Here is a 19799-nt window from a genome sequence, read left to right as displayed (position 1 = left end):
ACAGAACAGTATTTATGAGTGTCAGAGTCTCTAACAAGTACAGCCTACCCCCCCTCCATGATAAAAGTGAGCCATTTTAAGAATGCACATTACATTTTGTAAACATAGCAACCAATGTTATGCTGAATGATAGGAACATGAAACTAGCCAGAATTATTTCTGAGATATCAACAATGAATTTTACAATTAGAAAAGGGAGGTAACTCATCAGCTTCATAAAGGTCAAAGGTCAAAGTGTAAAATATTTGCCTATTGTTTAATATGGAAGAAACGAATTCACTTTCTCTTCATTTATTTTTTTATTTCATTGCAAATAAATGAAAAGAAACATTTTCACCATATATTTCTGTCACTTATTGCAACAGTTTTAAATTTAAGTTGACTCTATTCCTATATTCTAAGTCTTCTAATTTCCCCATAATTAAGGTCACTACTCACACAAACATACCTCATGGCAAATTATGTAAGCAAGAGAAAAATGATCATAATTAGCTTATTTTCATGCTTAAATGCAATATGAATGTACCATTTTATTCAGAACATCATACATAATTATATGAAAATAAAAAAAAATAATTGCAAACATTTTTTTATTTTCTTTAAGGTGGCGCTATACAGTTTTGCATTTTGCATAGGGTTAGGAATTTAAAGAAAAAGAATGTCCCCGGCTTTCCTCACTGGTTATACTGGCTATTTAAAAAAGACCTTGTATATCTTAGGTATAATGCAAAGAACCTTTAATTCCCTTTATTTTGGTGTATGATTGATGGGTGTACTATGGGTTATAGAGTATACAGCTTGGCCTTACTTCAAATGTGCACCTTTCAAAAAAGTGCTAGCTCTACTTGGTCATTTTCACTTCCTGAACTTCAGAGGTCAATTGTATAAAAAAGAGCTGATAACTTTTTTTACATTTTATATATTTGGTAATTCATTCATTGCACTTTCAGAAGCTGGTATTGTCTAGTCTGGCAAAATTCATTTTCCCTATTTTAATAGCTGCTATGTATAGTGTACTTTAGACTAATTCAGACTGATTTTTTAACACAAGGGAGCAGTCATTTTAGTTAGCAGTGTGCTTAAATCATGTAAAATTTCCAAAAGTACAATATCCAAAAGAAATATCATCCACATTACATTAATGTAGCATAGAGGTATGCAAACATTCTCTCCACTGTGCATGTTTTAAATGCGAACTACTTCACCTTACATACGTCACTCTCTCAAAAGTACATATTATCTGGTGAGCGCCACCATAAAGAAGATGTAGGTATTATTTTTTTATGATTTAATTATGTTTATATGGCTGAAACATTTAAGTCAAAAGCATCAAAACAATCCTTATGAATAATTCTCCTGCCTTTTTCCCCACAGAACAGTATTTATGAGTGTCAGAGTCTCTAACAAGTACAGCCTACCCCCCCTCCATGATAAAAGTGAGCCATTTTAAGAATGCACATTACATTTTGTAAACATAGCAACCAATGTTATGCTGAATGATAGGAACATGAAACTAGCCAGAATTATTTCTGAGATATCAACAATGAATTTTACAATTAGAAAAGGGAGGTAACTCATCAGCTTCATAAAGGTCAAAGGTCAAAGTGTAAAATATTTGCCTATTGTTTAATATGGAAGAAACGAATTCACTTTCTCTTCATTTATTTTTTATTTCATTGCAAATAAATGAAAAGAAACATTTTCACCATATATTTCTGTCACTTATTGCAACAGTTTTAAATTTAAGTTGACTCTATTCCTATATTCTAAGTCTTCTAATTTCCCCATAGTTAAGGTCACTACTCACACAAACATACCTCATGGCAAATTATGTAAGCAAGAGAAAAATGATCATAATTAGCTTATTTTCATGCTTAAATGCAATATGAATGTACCATTTTATTCAGAACATCATACATAATTATATGAAAATAAAAAAAAATAATTGCAAACATTTTTTTATTTTCTTTAAGGTGGCGCTATACAGTTTCGCATTTTGCATAGGGTTAGGAATTTAAAGAAAAAAAATGTCCCCGGCTTTCCTCACTGGTTATACTGGCTATTTAAAAAAGACCTTGTATATCTTAGGTATAATGCAAAGAACCTTTAATTCCCTTTATTTTGGTGTATGATTGATGGGTGTGCTATGGGTTATAGAGTATACAGCTTGGCCTTACTTCAAATGTGCACCTTTCAAAAAAGTGCTAGCTCTACTTGGTCATTTTCACTTCCTGAACTTCAGAGGTCAATTGTATAAAAAAGAGCCGATAACTTTTTTACATTTTATATATTTGGTAATTCATTCATTGCACTTTCAGAAGCTGGTATTGTCTAGTCTGGCAAAATTCATTTTCCCTATTTTAATAGCTGCTATGTATAGTGTACTTTAGACTAATTCAGACTGATTTTTTAACACAAGGGAGCAGTCATTTTAGTTAGCAGTGTGCTTAAATCATGTAAAATTTCCAAAAGTACAATATCCAAAAGAAATATCATCCACATTACATTAATGTAGCATAGAGGTATGCAAACATTCTCTCCACTGTGCATGTTTTAAATGCGAACTACTTCACCTTACATACGTCACTCTCTCAAAAGTACATATTATCTGGTGAGCACCACCTATATTGCATTTCTTGTCACTACATATTCATCTTGCATGAAGGGTGGCACTAACACTTGGTTTTCACTTAAACAGTTTAGTAGGTACAGTTAAATCTGTCTTGAATGACCACTGCTATGAAAAACCACCTGTCCTGAGAGACCATGTCCTCAAATCACAGATTGATTGATTATATAGAACTATCACCTGTAATGAGAGACACCTGTCTTGAGAGATCATATTTTGAGGTAGAAGGGGTTGTCTTACAAGACAGGTTCTAGTGTATTTCATTGGTTCAGAATGAAGCTTATGCATATCGGACAATCTCTATATTCACATGTTTGTAAAGGTTTTGTAAACTAGAACTAACTGACCTTTTGTAAAGGTATAAGGTCATTGCTGCATTTTTGTATTTATTTATTTGAGTTTATGAACACAGTGACTTGTACATATACAAGTAAATTTTAACTGACCTTTATGGACCCACAGATTGAGGCCAAACTATCAGGGTTCCTTGAATCCATAAAAGCCTGGGGGAGGTGGCACCATCCCCTTCCCCAGGAACAACTAGCAGGCTGCGGTGCAGTCAGAAAAAAGTGGCACATGCACAATTGTGCGAACGCTACTATAATTAAACTCAACAACAACAACTGAACTTTGTATTTACCAGTGCTTGCATTCCAGTGAACATGTTGATATTCAGTACTCGTAGAGTTTTAAGGTCAATGGACATTACTGGGTTTTAATCTGTACTGACTTATGAGCATAACACAAACAAGTGTGAATGAATTTTTATCAAACTGTGTTTATGGATACAGAAACCTTTTGATTTATGCATATATTGCATTCCTGAGAAAACTCGCCTATGTCAAATTCAAACCCATCCATAAATAAGGAGATGAATCTTCATCTTCGTCGAACACATGAAAAATTGGTGGTCCTGGTTTGGGACCCCCATGCTACATGTTCATGTATGTATGTGTATGTCACATGTCTTGGAGTGTATTGTTCTACTAATGTCTTAATATTCACATAAATTTAAGATGTGGGTAAGTCGAATATTTGTAAATTGGGAGTGGAAGAATAGCTTCTGTGATGCCACCTCCCAAAAATATTAATAATTGATTTAACCCAGTTTGGTATGTTGGTGTATTGACTTGTCTGAGACAAGTTCATTGACATTATGTTCATGATACATGTATCTGGTTCAAGGTCAATGGCGATGACGAAGATTTTTGTACTGCATCGGTATCATGTGGACATTTCTAAAAAAGTGTTTCTGTTACAATATTTGGTGAAAACATGTCACTACTATGACTATCTGTTCAGGACAAGTCTTTTAAATCTAAACCCCATGTTAATATGATCATCCATTCATGAGAAGTAGCAATGACAAGGTTTTCAAAGTACCCACCATACTATGCTGGATGTCAGATTAGTATCAGTTTCATTTAGCACCAACTATACATGATACAAATTTTTTAAGTGAAAACCATTGATTATTATGGTCTCACTTTAACGAGAAGTAGTGATAACAATATTTTCAAGATAGCCACATTGGTGACCAAGATTTACATCAGATCAGCACCATTTACAATTAGTACCAACAAGACAACACAGAAAGTCTTTTCTGTGAAAACTCCATGTTGATGTATCATCAAAATGAAAATTAGGAGCAATGACAATAATTTGCGTTTCTTATCTGCACCATTTTCACATGTAAAGTTTGATGACAATCCTCCAAGTAGTCAAAGAAAAGCAGTAATGACAAACTAATCAACAACGAACACCAGATAATAGATGGCAGATGATGGTCAGAGCCCATCACATAAATCTGCCTGGTCTATGAAAAGCTGAGTTCAAACAGCATCTGCAGCTGACCAAAGGTTAATCCTGCAAAAGAACCGTGGTACCAATTACAACAGTGTAAACAAGAACAAATAAACATGAAGGGAACCACAGCAATAACCAGACAGACTAAGACCAATGATGCAAAAGTCGTCTGGTATCTTCTAGCACAGCAACACAAATAGGTTATTTTAAAATGCAGAGGTAATCTGAGTATAATGCCTTGCCAAAGAACAGTAGCTAATCTGGGCCTCATCTAATGGTAGGATTCCATTTCCTTTTGATCACTAGTCTGGCACATTTAACATACAGCCTGTATGGTTTCTAGAACGCAGTAACTTCTAATTCACTCAGACAAACAGTCACCAGTACCTGCTCATGCCACTTACTTGTTTTTACCTATATTTATCACCAGATCTTGATATACTGTGTTGCAGACAAGATTAGCATTCATTTATGTCATTACAAAATATATTGGGCCAAAAAAAAATATGCATGTTTCTTGTTGGCAGATCATCCCTGTTTCTCATTGCTGACCATAGCTTTTTTCCCCCCATGGTAAATTTTTGTGTGAAAACAATAACAAAATAAAAATCACAATAATCACGTTAAATATATATAATGCTAACATCACATGAAATCTCACGTCAATTTATTCAGGATGAGTAGTGGTAAGATTTTCAAGCCTGCTACTGACAGCGTAAGAAATCTTTTGGTGAAGATAGAGTAGCATTATTGGCAAGCAAGGATATAAAGTGACCAAGTATACCTATCCAACTTTAGAACAGAAACGAACTTGCAGTGCAAGTCAATACACAATGAACTTCAAGCACATCTACCAATACACAATGAACTTGCAGTGCATGTAATCAACACACAAAGAACTTTCAGTGCATGTATCAATACACAAATCTGATATCATTTTCCTGGACAAGTTATTCAAGAAAAATAATTTTCATTAGCATGTAGACTATCTGAACAGAGAAAAGTATTTGTTTCTTAATGTCCAGATATTTACATTAATGAAGTAACAAAGCAGCTTTTTGCAAGTTGTTTGATGAAAATAATAATGAAAATATTTTGCTTTATTATAGTGAGCACTCCTACGGGATCTGCCATAGTGGGCAATCATGTGAGATCTGCCATAGTGGGCACTCATGTGAGATCTGCAAGGTACAAGGTATATAATCAATCTATTTTTACCTTTACATGTACAAGTGTCACATCCCATGTCATCCCTCTTGTAGCCATAAGGACAGGAGCGCAGACATGTGAATGGAGGACACTTGTTACAACGACACTTCTGGCAACCATTACGGGCTGTCTTGAAGCCATATTTACATTTCTTGTCACAATGGGTCATGGATGGGCAGACAAAGGGGGGCCTATCACAAGCACACTGCTCTGCCCCCTCGTTGCTCTGGAGGTACCCAAACTTGCAGTAGTTGTAGCAGTCATCTGAAATTGAAATAAAATTTGTGTGAACTGAGGATGTGGTCAACCAGTAGTCATTATTTTTGTAAACTATGGAATCAGCCTACCTGTTGTGGTACATAATAGTCCCCATATATTAGAATGAAACCCATTAATAGTACTAATTATTTGTCAGCTATGGAACCAGACTATCTGTTCTGGTATATTTAGTTTGCAAATAAGAGAATGAGACTACAAATTGGCTTAAAATCAAATTTGTACTAAATTTTAAAATCTGACTGTTAATTGGATGGAACCTTTTATATTTTATTCCTGTCAACTTTGAGGTAATTGCACATGTGAGCTTTTCAAAAGGTCTTATTTTGATAGTGAGCAACCTATGGGATTTTGAATAGTGAGCAACCTATAGGATTTTAAAAGTGGGCAACCTATGGGATTTTGATAGTGGGCAACCTATGGGACTTTGATAGTGGACAACCCAAGGGATTTTGAATGTGGGCAACCTATGGGATTTTGAATAGTGAGCAACCTATGGGATTTTAAAAGTAGACAGCCTATGGGATGTTGATAGTGCCACTATCATCCCGCAACCTATGGGATTTTGATAGTGGGCAACCTATGGGATATTGATAGTGGACAACCTATGGGATTTTGATAGTGGGCAACCTATGGGATTTTGATAGTGGGCAACCTATGGGATTTTGATAGTGGGCAACCTATGGGATTTTGATAGTGGGCAACCTATGGGATTTTGATAGTGGGCAACCTAAGGGATTTTGATAGTGGGCAACCTATGGGATTTTGATAGTGGGCAACCTATGGGATTTTGACAGTGGGCAACCTATGGGATATTGATAGTGGACAACCTAAGGGATTTTGACAGTGGGCAACCTATGGGATATTGATAGTGGACAACCTATGGGATTTTGATAGTGGGCAACCTATGGGATTTTGATAGTGGGCAACCTATGGGATTTTGAAAGTGGGCAACCTATGGGATTTTGATAGTGGGCAACTTAAAGGATATTTTCCAAAAAAACAAACAAGATGTAATGCATTTGATGTAAATGATTGTAAAATCTTACTCAAGTACTTATCATGTATGCAATGTATGGATGCTTTAAAAATCTTACTATGAAAGTACATTATTTGGAAAACATTACTTTTACCAACTATATCAAACAAGAAGCTTGTGCCCACCATGTAAAGTGGATGTATATCAGTTAAAACTTAATAAGAAATAAGTTGAATGATATTACATACTAGCTCCTGAAGCAAGTAGTATATACTGCAATATTAAATGGTTTTCACAAATTGTATGTCGTATAAATACTGAGATTATATTGATCACATAACTGCAAAGAGTCTCTCTTTATCATTAAATGACAATACACTAATTAAACCAATCAGCTTTAATATTATAAAGTATATGCATCATTTTTAGATAAAAACTGTGTGCATAGATACAAGTGCAGATGATGATGTGCTCAATATGAGTGCTGTATTACATCACATAATTTTTCATTTAAATTTGTAAAGTGTCATTGATTTGTCCTTCTCTTGTTTGACATGTTAAACATTTTTCAGTCATATAACCTCCATTAGTCATATCAATAAAGCCTTCTTTTGCTCAACATGTGATGCCATTTTTTTAAAGTATACACTGGTCCACTAACTAAATATATCACTAAGATATATTAATTTATAAGACAAGTTTTGAATTTGATGAACTACTGTTTTCTTGGAAATGCGTCATCTATACATGCTATAAATAGAAAATAATGGAAAGTACATGTAAATACTCTTTGTGCTATTCTTATGCAGCAATCTTTCTTTTTCAGAATATTTACAAATTTATGTGGTGTTGATTTAAAGAGAGGATATAAAAAAATAAACACAACTTTTTATTGCATTATATTTTGTTTTTCATGTACCAAAAAATTATAACATTAATAACTTATTTAGTTTTGAAGTTATTGATATATATTAAAGGAAAAGTCTAATGAAATATGTTAATTTTTGCACATCCTAGACATACTGTGTTGCAATAATTATAAAATACCTGAACGCAGAGGTTGGTCAGACCTGTAAAGTAAATTTTCATGATTTCTTTGAATATTATTTGACACTAATAAATGATATTGGCCAAAAAATTTTTGGATACTATATGTTCCATTAGTAATGTTACATGTACACCCAAATAGTGATTTCTGTGGTTTTACTGTATTTTTATGCTACTTAAAGCTTTCAAAATCATAACTAAACTCATTTTAAACATTTCTATTATTGACTAATGGTATTTATTTTTAAGAGCTGGTGTATATGCTGTGACAAAGAAACATTTATCATGGTTGAATGTATAAAAAAGAAAAAGTATCCAGAGTTCTTCAGAAAGACAGGTAAAATGAGTAATAATTCCAGCAATCTTGCAAAAACAAAACCAACATGATCAAAAAGAATTACAATACAGAAAAAGACTATTCTTGTGTTAATGAAAACACCAAGTATAAGAACCTCAGAATTATACAGTATCAATGTAATGACTGCTGGCGAGATGAATCCCACATTTACTTAAAATTGTCTAAACAGCATGACCTTCTTAGACCAGTTTTAGAAATATTTCATGGACAGATTTCCCATGTGAACACCCAAAAATATGTTTTTCCAGTCAGCCAACCATCTCTAGTTTTCATTGCTTGGGACTTTTTCCACCCAGGGTAAAAAAAAACTTTTAATTTTTTTCTCACAAATATTCAAAAGAAACAAAAATTCATAATTAATTTTTGCATCTATTGGAGTACTTTAAGCAAGTTCTTAGTACAATATATATATTAATCATTAAAATATACATAAAATATTTTAATTTAAAAAAAGAAATACTTATCTACCCTAATTTTAAAACCTGTGCAATAGGGAAAACACATATTTGTTGTTTTTTTTGGCTGATAACATTTTGTTACATTTATTTCTAAAGACCTCTCATTTCTTCAGCTTGAAGAACACCCTAGTATAAGGCACACACAAGAAACAAAAAAGATTTTAGAAAATAAACAATAATTATATCAAAGAAAGTTTACAGCTTATGTGGTTGGACCTCAAAATACATACAAGATGACAAATGCGGAAGCAGTAAACGGGAGTTTTAATCTACTGCAGTTGAAAATTAATTTTCCAGCTCCTAGCCAGCAAATGACTATTATCCTGACATTTGATGTGCAATACAGAAAACAAAAAATAAAACAAGATGTGAAACCTGGTTTATTAGATCCAGTTTGAGATTTATTGCCAAAGAATAAAACTGTTATGTTTGCTGATGGAAAGAACACTAAGTTGATAGGAATGTTGATGTTTTTCCATGATGACAGAATACAACTAAACAAAAAGAAGACTGTATGAACACATCTTGCATTGAAATATTATTAGAAAAACAGTCAACACTGATACACTTAACACTAATAATTATAATAATAATAATAATAATAATAATAATAATAATAATAATAAATAATAATTGGGCCCTTGACAGTATAATAGCACTTGTTTTTCATCTCTGTGGTGTCCAGTTAATTTCCCAGATTGTCAACACTGGAACGTTTCATGAACACACATCAAAGGACTATACTTTTCCAATTTCCTCCACATCAAAGACTACCAAAACCAAGACAACATCTGTTCTATCAGAAGTACTTAAATAACTTGTTACAGGTTCTTGCACAGTGGCCACAAATATCAATAGGAATTCATAAGCTGGACGAATGCCATTTTGTTCAAAAATAAATTTGTAAAATATCTCATTAAGAAGACTATTCTGTCTCCATGGCAGCTAATTATGATTTTTTTAATGTTTTAATTAAGAGCAATAGTGGAAGACAAGAAGTACAAATTTAAATCATTTCAAGCACAAATACAAAAACATATCCTAACTGGATTGAAAATCTGATAATGCATCATTTCCATAAAAGATGCTGCCTACAAATTGTTGGATGCATCCTGCAATTATGATGTGCAATAAAGATTGCTCAAATTTCATTTTACAGGATTTATAAATCAATGAAGATTGAAAAACAATTACATATTGCATGAACAGATGTAACAAAGCCACACCAATTGATTCATTTTGTGTAATGGAAGCCACAGCCATTAATTCATTGGGGGTAATTAAAGCCAAAGCCATTAATTCATTGTCTGCAATCAAAGCCACAGCCATTAATTAACTATGTATAATCAAAGCCATAGCTTTAATGCTTTGTGCATAATGGAAGCCATAGCCATTAATACATTGTGTGTAATCAAAGCCAGGCATTAATTCATTGTGTGTAATCAAAGCCACAGCCATTAAAATAATGTGTATAATCAGTCATGGCCATTAATGTATTGTGTGTAATCAGTACAAAAGCCATTAATTCATTGCCTAATTGAAGCTATGACCATTAATTCATTGCGTGTAATCAAAGGTATGGCCATTAATTCAGTGTGTAATCAAAGCCAAGGTCACTAATTCACTGTGTGTAATCAAAGCCATAGCCATTACATTATTTTGTATAATATTGTGTATTGTGGCCATTAATTCATTGTGGGTAATTAAAGCCAAAGCCATTAATTCACTGTGTGTAATCAAAACTATGGCCCATAATTCAGTGTGTAATCAGAACCAAACCATTAATTCATTGTCTAATTGAAGTTATGGTCAGTAATTAATTGTCTTATCAAAGCTATGGCCATTATTTCAGTGTGTAATCAAATCTATGGCCATTAATTCATTGTGTGTAATCAAATATATGGCCATTAATTCATTGTGTGTAATCAGAGAATAAGCCATTAATTCATTGTCTAATCAAAGCTATGTCCATTAATTCATGGTGTGCAATCAAAGCTGTGGCCAATAATTCAGTGTGTAATCAAATCTATGGCCATTTATTCATTGTATGTGATCAAATCTATGGCCATTAATTCATTGTGTATAATCAAATCATGACCATTAATTTATTGTGTGTAATCAGAGAATAAGCCATTAATTCATTGTCTAATCAAAGCTATGTCCATAATTCATGGTGTACAATCAAAGCTATGGCCAATAATTCAGTGTGTAATCAAATCTATGGCCATTAATTCAATGTATGTAATCAAATCTATGGCCATTAATTCATTCTGTGTAATCAAATCCATGGCCATTAATTCATTGTGTGTAATCAGAGAATAAGCCATTAATTCATTGTATAATCAAAGCTATGTCCATTAATTCATGGTGTGCAAGCAAAGCTATGGCAAATAATTCAGCATGTAATCAAAGTTATGACCATTAATTCAGTGTGTGTAATAAAAGCCATGGTAATTAATTCCCTGTGTGTAATCAAAGCCATAGCCATTAAATTATTGTGTATAATAGTAGGTATTGTGGCCATTAATTCATTGTGGGTAATTAAACACAAATCCATTACCTCAATGTGTGTAATCAAAGCCATAGAAATTAACTAATCATGTGTAATCAAAGCCATAGCATTAATTCTTTGTGCATAATTGAAGCCATAGCCATTAATACATTGTGTGTGTGTGTGTGTGTGTGTGTGTGTGTGTGTGTGATCAAAGCCATTAATTCATTGTCTGATCAAAGCTATGGTTATAATGAAATGCATGTAATGAAAGCCATAGTCACTAATTTATTTTTATATTCAAATTACACCTCTCCCTTGATAACTTGTGCACAATGGGGTCCACAAACAAAGACCACACTATAAGCAGGGCGGGAGTTACCAAGGGACCTCCAAAAATTGAAAAAAAAGCACTTTTACATCGAGAAAACTGGGTGGGGTGGGGAGTGGAGTTAGGGAACTCGGCTGTTTATTGACTGAATCCTCATTTTACAATCACGTCAATAATGATTTTTAATAACACGCCTTTTCTAATGAAGTTGTTCATTATTCTGTTTAAATCACATTTATTTTCAAAATGTCCAACAATGAAAGATCGTTCCAACTGGTTTCAACAACAATCACATGTACTCGAAAAAAATCTGTGTATTACATCACTGCTTTTTGTGTTCTTGATGAGTCTGGTTCCTGTAGTGGTGTTTAACATTATGCTGCCAAATCGGGAGACCCCAGAGCAGGGAACTAGACTAACTATTGATACACCACCAAACAAGATTCCTTTTTTTTCAAAAACATGAAACATTTATTTAATGAGACAATCATCTACATCGAAACTCAATTTTTGTATTTTTCAATTAGTACAATACAGCAATACCTCGAACATTCGCGAGGTTAGGTTCCAAAACCAGTTGCGGATCAGGAGGAATCGTGAATGTTTGGTACGAGTCACTAAACATGCTAATAAATGCTTATTTCTAGGGTTTAAACCCTAATTATGACCCAAATCATGCTCCCAAAGCACTTTAATTTCATTTAAAAGTTAGCTTAATACATTACCCTTAAAAAGAGAAATAAATGGTTGACGTAAAAATAGAGTACAGTATCGCCTAATGGGTATTTGCCATACTAGCGCATTTACAGTATGGTATACTAATATTACCCCTATACTAATTCATTGGTTGCTGTTTTCTTTTGCACTCACAGTAAGGTAAAACCAAGTAACGAATGGGACTGTAAACTTAATAACTGACGTTTTCTTTGTCATTGTCAGGAAGGTAAACTAGGTAAACTTCATATGTCACAGAAGTCATATAATGAAGGTACAATTCAATAAAATAAAGAAAACATGTACGTAGAGGGTACCAATGAAAATTTCACAAATCCATGAATTCATGAATCCAGAAACGTGAATGCACGAGGTATTACTGTATTGATGTCATAATTTCATTGAAGTAATAATGAAACTTCTTATCATCCTTGAGGATATCTCTAAGTGCCAGTTCAAGAATTCTCTGAAACTCGCTTGCCCACAATGGTCCATATCTGTGAAATCAAGCTCTTTATTTTATGAAGTATTCATTTCACTTGGCTGCCTTGTTATCTTTGATCACAGTTATGAAAGAGTCGGTTAATTTAAGGTAGTTTATGTTACATACACAACAACATTTATAAGTGTTCAATTGATCAAATGAAATGAGTTCACCCGACATACGACTGGGGTCTCTAGATTTTAAGTTTGTAGGATTTTTGTGTCTTTTAACTTTTCTTTTATTCTACCTCCATTATTTGAATTAAAAGACATAATTAACGTGATAATACAAAGTAGGCCAGTTTTTAATTCAGTGCAACAATACAACAATTACTTCCAGAAAACAATTATCAAAACACGGTCGGCACTTAATTAGGTTCTCAGAAAAATGCTCGCGGACATAGCTGTTATGGTAGATTTTATGTTTAATTACAAGAGGTCACATTGCATTTATGATGATTATACTTAAAAGGAACTAAAAGAGAGAACTAGAACAAATTTCAATTGACAAAAAAAATTATTTAATTTGTATTTATTTATTAAAGTACTGCCTCCACTCGGCATAAGTGACATTTTCATTGATCCAAATTTCCTTACATATCGTTAATTGTTGTGTACTAGGAATGTTGTTTTGTAAAGAAAATGTAAAACATTGTATGATCTATTTTTAAATATGATATTTCATAGTGTTGATTAAAATTTCCAGGTCATATCTACTGTATTTGACGAAAAAACAAGCAATACATCAAAGTTTCCATTCCCAATTTTTATCACGATTTTCTTCAAGTTCAACAAATAGGGATAATTTTTTTGGTATTTTCTGCTTTAAAAAATGGGATCCACTCCTGACCCTGCATTATAAGCGGGTTCATGAGTTATCAGGGTGCGAGTTATCGAGGGAGTGGTGTATAAACTTCATGACTTTATGAATCCTCTAAAGTATGAATTTCAATTCTTATAATTACAAACAGCTAAAACAATAATGCTGAATTTCAATTAATAAACAACAAGAGTACATTTTAACCGTTGTTTATAAATATTTTCTAAGCACACAAGAAACTGCACATTAATACAGAAATAGTTTCTTTCTGGTTTTATGAACTAATAACTTCATATTTTTCTGCATCATAGGATGAGGTTTTAAAAACTCAAAGTAATGTCTGTTATAGAAGCTTTGTACAAAATTTTAATTATTCAGCCTAATTTTAACAAAACACAGTAAAAACTAATGTTAATCTACGGGTGACACATATACTGATTTACAGATCAGATGAATGAATAAATGGATGAATGTATCGATGGCCTCACATGGACAATACAATTGGCACAATTTCACAAATATGCCAAGGTGAGCTCAACAAAATTTATGAAGTATCTGATTAGGAATGCTGTTTATTTGTATTTTTTATAAATATACTGTATGACATACGAGTTAAAACAAAATTCTTGCACACTCCAGGCACATTGTTTGCAAGTAATAATTGAAACAAGAATCCCTCAAAAGGACTGACACTACCGGGTGTAAAAATTTCTAGGATAAAACTGCTTAATTCTTCTGACCTTGCATTCTTTTTAACTGTTGAGTATTTAAACTATTTCTGATATGCTTGAGAACTCCAACAAAGCAAATTTAGTGTTAACATATTCAAAAGATTTTTGAAATTATTTTTAGAATCAATTAAATACGACGAAAAGTGTTTTGTGAAAACGCATGTAGATATGATCATCGATTAAGGAAGAGTCATTAGAACAAAATGTTCAGGATGGTCACCATCGATCAGCACCATTTTTAATTAGGGCAAACAAGACATGATAATTTGTGTATCAATGTAAACACAATGTCTATATATTGCTTTCTGCTCTGTAGAAATACCTATAACAAGATTTTCACCATGGCAACCATGGCAGAGATAGTTATTATATCCACAACATCTATGTTTATCCACAGTAAAGAGTAATTCAGTTTGACCACTATTGGCTGTTAAGGATACAATTACCTATAATCTTTTAATCCCCCTTCTGATCAATAATGTGGTACTTGCAGCTTTTACTCAGGTGCAGTGCATGTAAAAGTTTTGGTGAAACATTGCTGTAGTGGTGGAACAAAAAATTACAACTGGAGTTCTAGTGACCATAATTTTTTAAGTTATCAAAGCAACTGGGCACTGCCTATACCAAGTGTAGCCCATCTGTGAGGTTTTATGAGAACTGGGTCCTTGAAACTCAATTTTTCTGGTAAAAACTAACAAAATATTTGGTCTGTAGTGACTGACTATTTGACTTACAAATAAAAAGGGTGCAGCCATTATGTAAGCAGAGTCTGTCTACAATGTTTGATCAAGATCGGCTGTAGAAGTTTTATATTATCATGGAAACCAAAATTCTTAACTTAATACCCAATGATCTTGACCTCTGAACATGAAATGAAGAGGAAGCTTTGTTGTTGTTGTTGTTGTAGGGTTTAACACCATTTTTCAGCACATGATAGGCAATGCATGGCGGCCAGTATTTATGGTGGAGGAAGAACCCGGGAAAACCCCGGGAAGAACCACCGACCAACGAGAAGCTACTGGCAATCTTTCTCACATACCCACATTGGCCAAATCCTAGACTCGAACCCACGCAGACAGGGGTGAGATGGCAGTGATCTGTAACGGAGAGCGCTTTAGACCACTCGGCCACTCAGGGCCCCTCAAGAGGAAGCTACTTTTACCCATGAATAGTATACTAAATATGAAGTCCATGACAAATTAAAAAGAGGAACGCTTATTTACTGCATGCAAATAAAAAATGACTCATAAATCATTAAGGTGCTCATACTATTTGAGTTAAGTCCGTCTGAGATTGAAAGAAAATGGCTGCTGGAAACAGACATCACATGCTGAAGCTAAACTTCGCATGTTGGGTCCTGCAGTCTTGACCTTTGATCTTTTGTCCTTCAGAATCATCAGGAGCTGTCCCAACCTAAGTGTGGTCTATCAATTAAGTCTGATGAAACTTGATTAATAATGTGGAAATCATTTGTTGGGCTCCAATGATCTTTATCTTTAACCTTATAAAGATCAGTATAGTTCCTCATATAATCAAGGGCTGTCCACCTTTAAGTTTTGAGCAAATGGATCAAAACATACTTGAACTTCTTTATCTGTACAACTGAAAAGGTTGCTTCCTTATCCATGGATTACCTACAGAAAATAGACATCTTTACTGCTATATAATATCCCATTGCAACTTCAGTCAGAAGATGGGATATGTGGGGGGAGGGGGGAAGATGGTGTGCAAGACATAAAAGATGTAATAGCTGGCATGCCTTACTGCAGTGAGGTTTATAAACAGATGAAGTCTAGTCTAGACGACTTGTGTGTTCTTTTTATCTTAATCAACTGAGCAAAAGATCCTTTGCTTTCTGTTGAGTCTTTTTTAATAAATACAGCAGAAAACTATTACTGTTTGGAGCAATACTTACCAGGCTTACATTTGCAGAGATAGCACCCATTAGCCATTGGCCACAATCCATTTACACATGTCAGGTTGCAATGACTCATGTTGGCACAATGAGCTGGCAAAGGGAGATAACTTGGCTCTGAAATTCAAATAAAATTGCAAAAGGTTTACAAGTATTAAAATAATTTTTACCCAAAAAACAGTCTATATTACAGCAATTTCATAATATCTCACCAAAATTCTTATGCTTAAAATGAAAAAAAGCTATGATCCTGGCATGTATTTTAACAAAGGTTTATCCAGGGTGATTGCAAAATATGACCTGATCCAGCCATTTAAGGTGATGTAGAATTTGTAGTTAGTTAGTCTCAAAAAATTGATAATTCTTTTAAATCTTTTTTCATGACAGGGGCCCAATATTTACTGTGAGGATCTCTAAAACTCTTTCTTAATAACCCATCTCTTTAATTTCTTTTTATGTCAGTTAGTCAAAATACCCCTTTTCATATCAAGTAACCTATAGGCACAAGTTTGGATTAGTTTTGAAGTCATGCCAAAGGGTACTAATGATGACCACATGAGTACATACAGTACAGTGTTATAGGGTGGTGACTCTTGAGCTAAGGACAAATCAAGGAACCCATGCATGCTGACTGCATAACTTAATTCTCCTCATCAAGCAAAGTAAGTATATATTTACTCTTAGGGTGGGGTATGAAAAAGTTTGCAAGTTACATGTAAGACCAAAGGGTCAGTTCCTGGAAGACGAAGAGACCAAGAGCAAATGTTGGTCACACAAATAGCTTAACCTTTTCATGCTGAGAAAGTGCATCTAAACTTGTATGGTGGATATCTCAATATTTTTCCAATTATGTTTCAGGCGAAGGATTTCCAGTGAAGCTATTGGTGACAAGTACATAAGAAATTATCTCCACTCACTGCAAATTCCTTGGCAGCAATGCCTTAAACAGAGTAATATGTGTTAGAAAATGGGCATTCAGAAGCCACAACTCCCCATAATGATGAAGTGGAATGCTGGAATTCCAACTAGTTCAAAGGTGTCGTCAATAAAAGATGCATGGTAAATTGGGATGAAATGTTTCTCACTAAAGTTATGCTGAAGAGACAAGTTTGGACAATGGGATAAACTATAATGTGGAATACTGAGAAGGAAACTCATTCAAGTCTCATTAATAATAATAATAATAATAATAATAATAATAATAATAATAATCCAGGGTGACATAATTAGTTTACATAATGGTCATACAGAAAAAAAATGTACATGAAATTAGTGAAAGTCTACAAGGTTATTACGTCTACTGCATAAAAGAAAACATAACAGAATACAAAATTATACAAGGTTAATACACTGTTAACACATAAATGTAACACAGCTACCATTTACAATGCTTATGTGTCTTAAATTCAGGATTGCTCATTAAATTTCTACAGAAGCATAGTTTCTTAAAAGCTTTAACAGTAAGCACTTGTTGAATATATGATGCTGCAATCTATTCGAGAAAAGATTTCTTACAATACTCCTAACTTTTGGTACATATAACTCATTCTTTGCAACCAACTGTGTGCTCCTTATACTAACATTTCTTACAAACTTAACACTAAGATATTTCAGGTGCTAAATTATTTTCAGATCTTGAAAGTAAGAACAGCATTTTTCTACCAATAATCCTTAATTGTCATCTACCAATAATCCTTAATTGGCATCTAAAAGAAATGATGCACATGTTAATATGTCCTTGACATTCAAAATCACCCTGGCTGCCCTTTTCTGCAAGATGTACAGTCTCTTCATTTAACAGGAATAGTGAAGTTCTCCACACACAATACAGCAGTAGAAAAACAACTGTATTGTACATTTTTAGGATCATCTAATCTGACATAAAATATCTAACCCTTTTTTAAATTAATATTTTTGTTAGATACTTTTACAAAGAACATTTCAAAAATGGTTGGACCAGGATAAAATATAAAACAGGATACCTAAATGTATGGCACATTTAAGACTTTCAATTTTTTTACCATTTTCTTCTTAATACAATTCTTTACATTGTAATCCTACAAGGCTTTGTAAAATAACGCCGCAAAGTCAGAAGGGGGCATAACTCCTTTGTTTGACAATGTGGGTATCTCGAAATGAAGTCATGGTATCAGCAATATAAAGATGCATGCAAAAGTTTGGCTGACATACAAACATCCCTTTTATAGTAATGCTGTGAAAACTTGAGTCAAGAAGACAGGATATCAAAGGAAACAACTCTTGTAAATGGTGTCCTGGAAAGCTAGAAATCACAGCATTCAAGGTTTCACTAATGTAAAGCTACATGCCAGATTTGGTTGAAATCCAACAATCCTTTCTAAACTCATGGCAGCAAAAGTTAGGAAGACAGGCAATCAGGGGCCCCATTTCTACCAAATGATGACAAGGAAAATCTAACTCAAACCTTTAAATTTTTAACAATATAATTACATACCAATCAGGATAAAATCAAACACTTCCCAGTAAGTTATACTGCAGAAACCAAGCTGTTGATGGACAGCTGAATAATGTAATTACTACAGGGCTCTTCGGACTTCATCATCCAGGACCCTAACAAGGACAGATACAGGGGCACAACCCAAAGAAATGTTGCATATAAAAAGTTAACTATCTGCTATATGCAATATTCCAAAGATAATAAAAGTGCATTGAATAGAAACAGAATACATGTATATAAAAATAAGAAACATGACCTCTGACCTCTCTCCCATCCTCCACCAATGGACAGAAGCTCAACCACTTTGATGGACAATGAAAAAGAAAGCATTTTGCAGTCCCTATATAAGAGTAGAACATTTCTTTATATTCGTACAAGTAGTTCTATAGTTACGGGATTGCTCACCACAATTAATAAACAAATGAAGCCAATGCAGCCAGAATTTTGTTATCATATAAAGTAACTGTTCCAGTTTTGTTGAAATCATTATTGTGATTACAGTTATTTGGGATTTCATGATAAATGTAATATTGTGAAACCAACAATAGGAAACATTTTCCAAAAACCGCAATTTAGTCAGATAACTACTAGTTGTGTAGAATAATGTCATGTCACCAGCCTTCCTGAGAAATATCACAATAAAATATGATAGTTGACCTTCATTTGTGGGGTGGAGAGTTATCTCCCTTACGTGCAGAATTTGTGTCCTATGAACCAGAAATGGGCAAAAATGTGGACAGTGTCAAGTGTCATGTCATATCACTCACTATCTGGCAACAAAACCAAACAATGAAGTTTTTGGAGTGTAATTTTCAGTTACATTTATATTTAAAGAAGGCAAATTGTATACAGAAGAAAAAAGTGTTTGACATGAAATGATGAGAAAAGACAAATTGCATACAGTACCAACAAAAGTGTCCAGCATCAAATGATGACAGAAAAAGCAATTTGTGTACAGTACAAAAAAGTGTCTGACAAAAAAAATGATGAAAGTGATACTTCTCATATTTAATGTTATTCAAAGTCATTATTTTCTTGTTAACAAGTACATTTGTATCTAAATAATAATGAAATTT

General features: G+C 33.5%; 1 protein-coding gene across 3 annotated transcripts in view; it reads right to left on the bottom strand.

The window, feature by feature from the left end:
• LOC149804689 (cysteine-rich motor neuron 1 protein-like) overlaps positions 1–19799 on the bottom strand; it is a 140769-nt gene that overhangs the window by 18208 nt on the left and 102762 nt on the right. For all 3 annotated transcript variants that reach the window (XR_016416460.1, XR_016416461.1, XM_089943091.1), the window contains exons 4-5: positions 16248–16364; positions 5654–5908 (exon numbers count right to left, since the gene is read on the bottom strand). Coding sequence is in view for 1 of the 3 variants with exons in the window: in XM_089943091.1 (XP_089799217.1) it covers positions 5654–5908; positions 16248–16364 (372 nt within the window). In the remaining 2 variants the exon portion in view is untranslated. The remainder of the gene's footprint in view (positions 1–5653; positions 5909–16247; positions 16365–19799) is intronic.

The sequence above is a fragment of the Sinohyriopsis cumingii genome, chromosome 2 (assembly GCF_028554795.1).
Source record: "Sinohyriopsis cumingii isolate HCF-2022 chromosome 2, ASM2855479v2, whole genome shotgun sequence".
Lineage (NCBI taxonomy): Eukaryota > Metazoa > Mollusca > Bivalvia > Unionida > Unionidae > Sinohyriopsis > Sinohyriopsis cumingii.
Note: the sequence above shows the minus strand (reverse complement) of the source record. Positions and strands in the feature narration are given on the sequence as shown.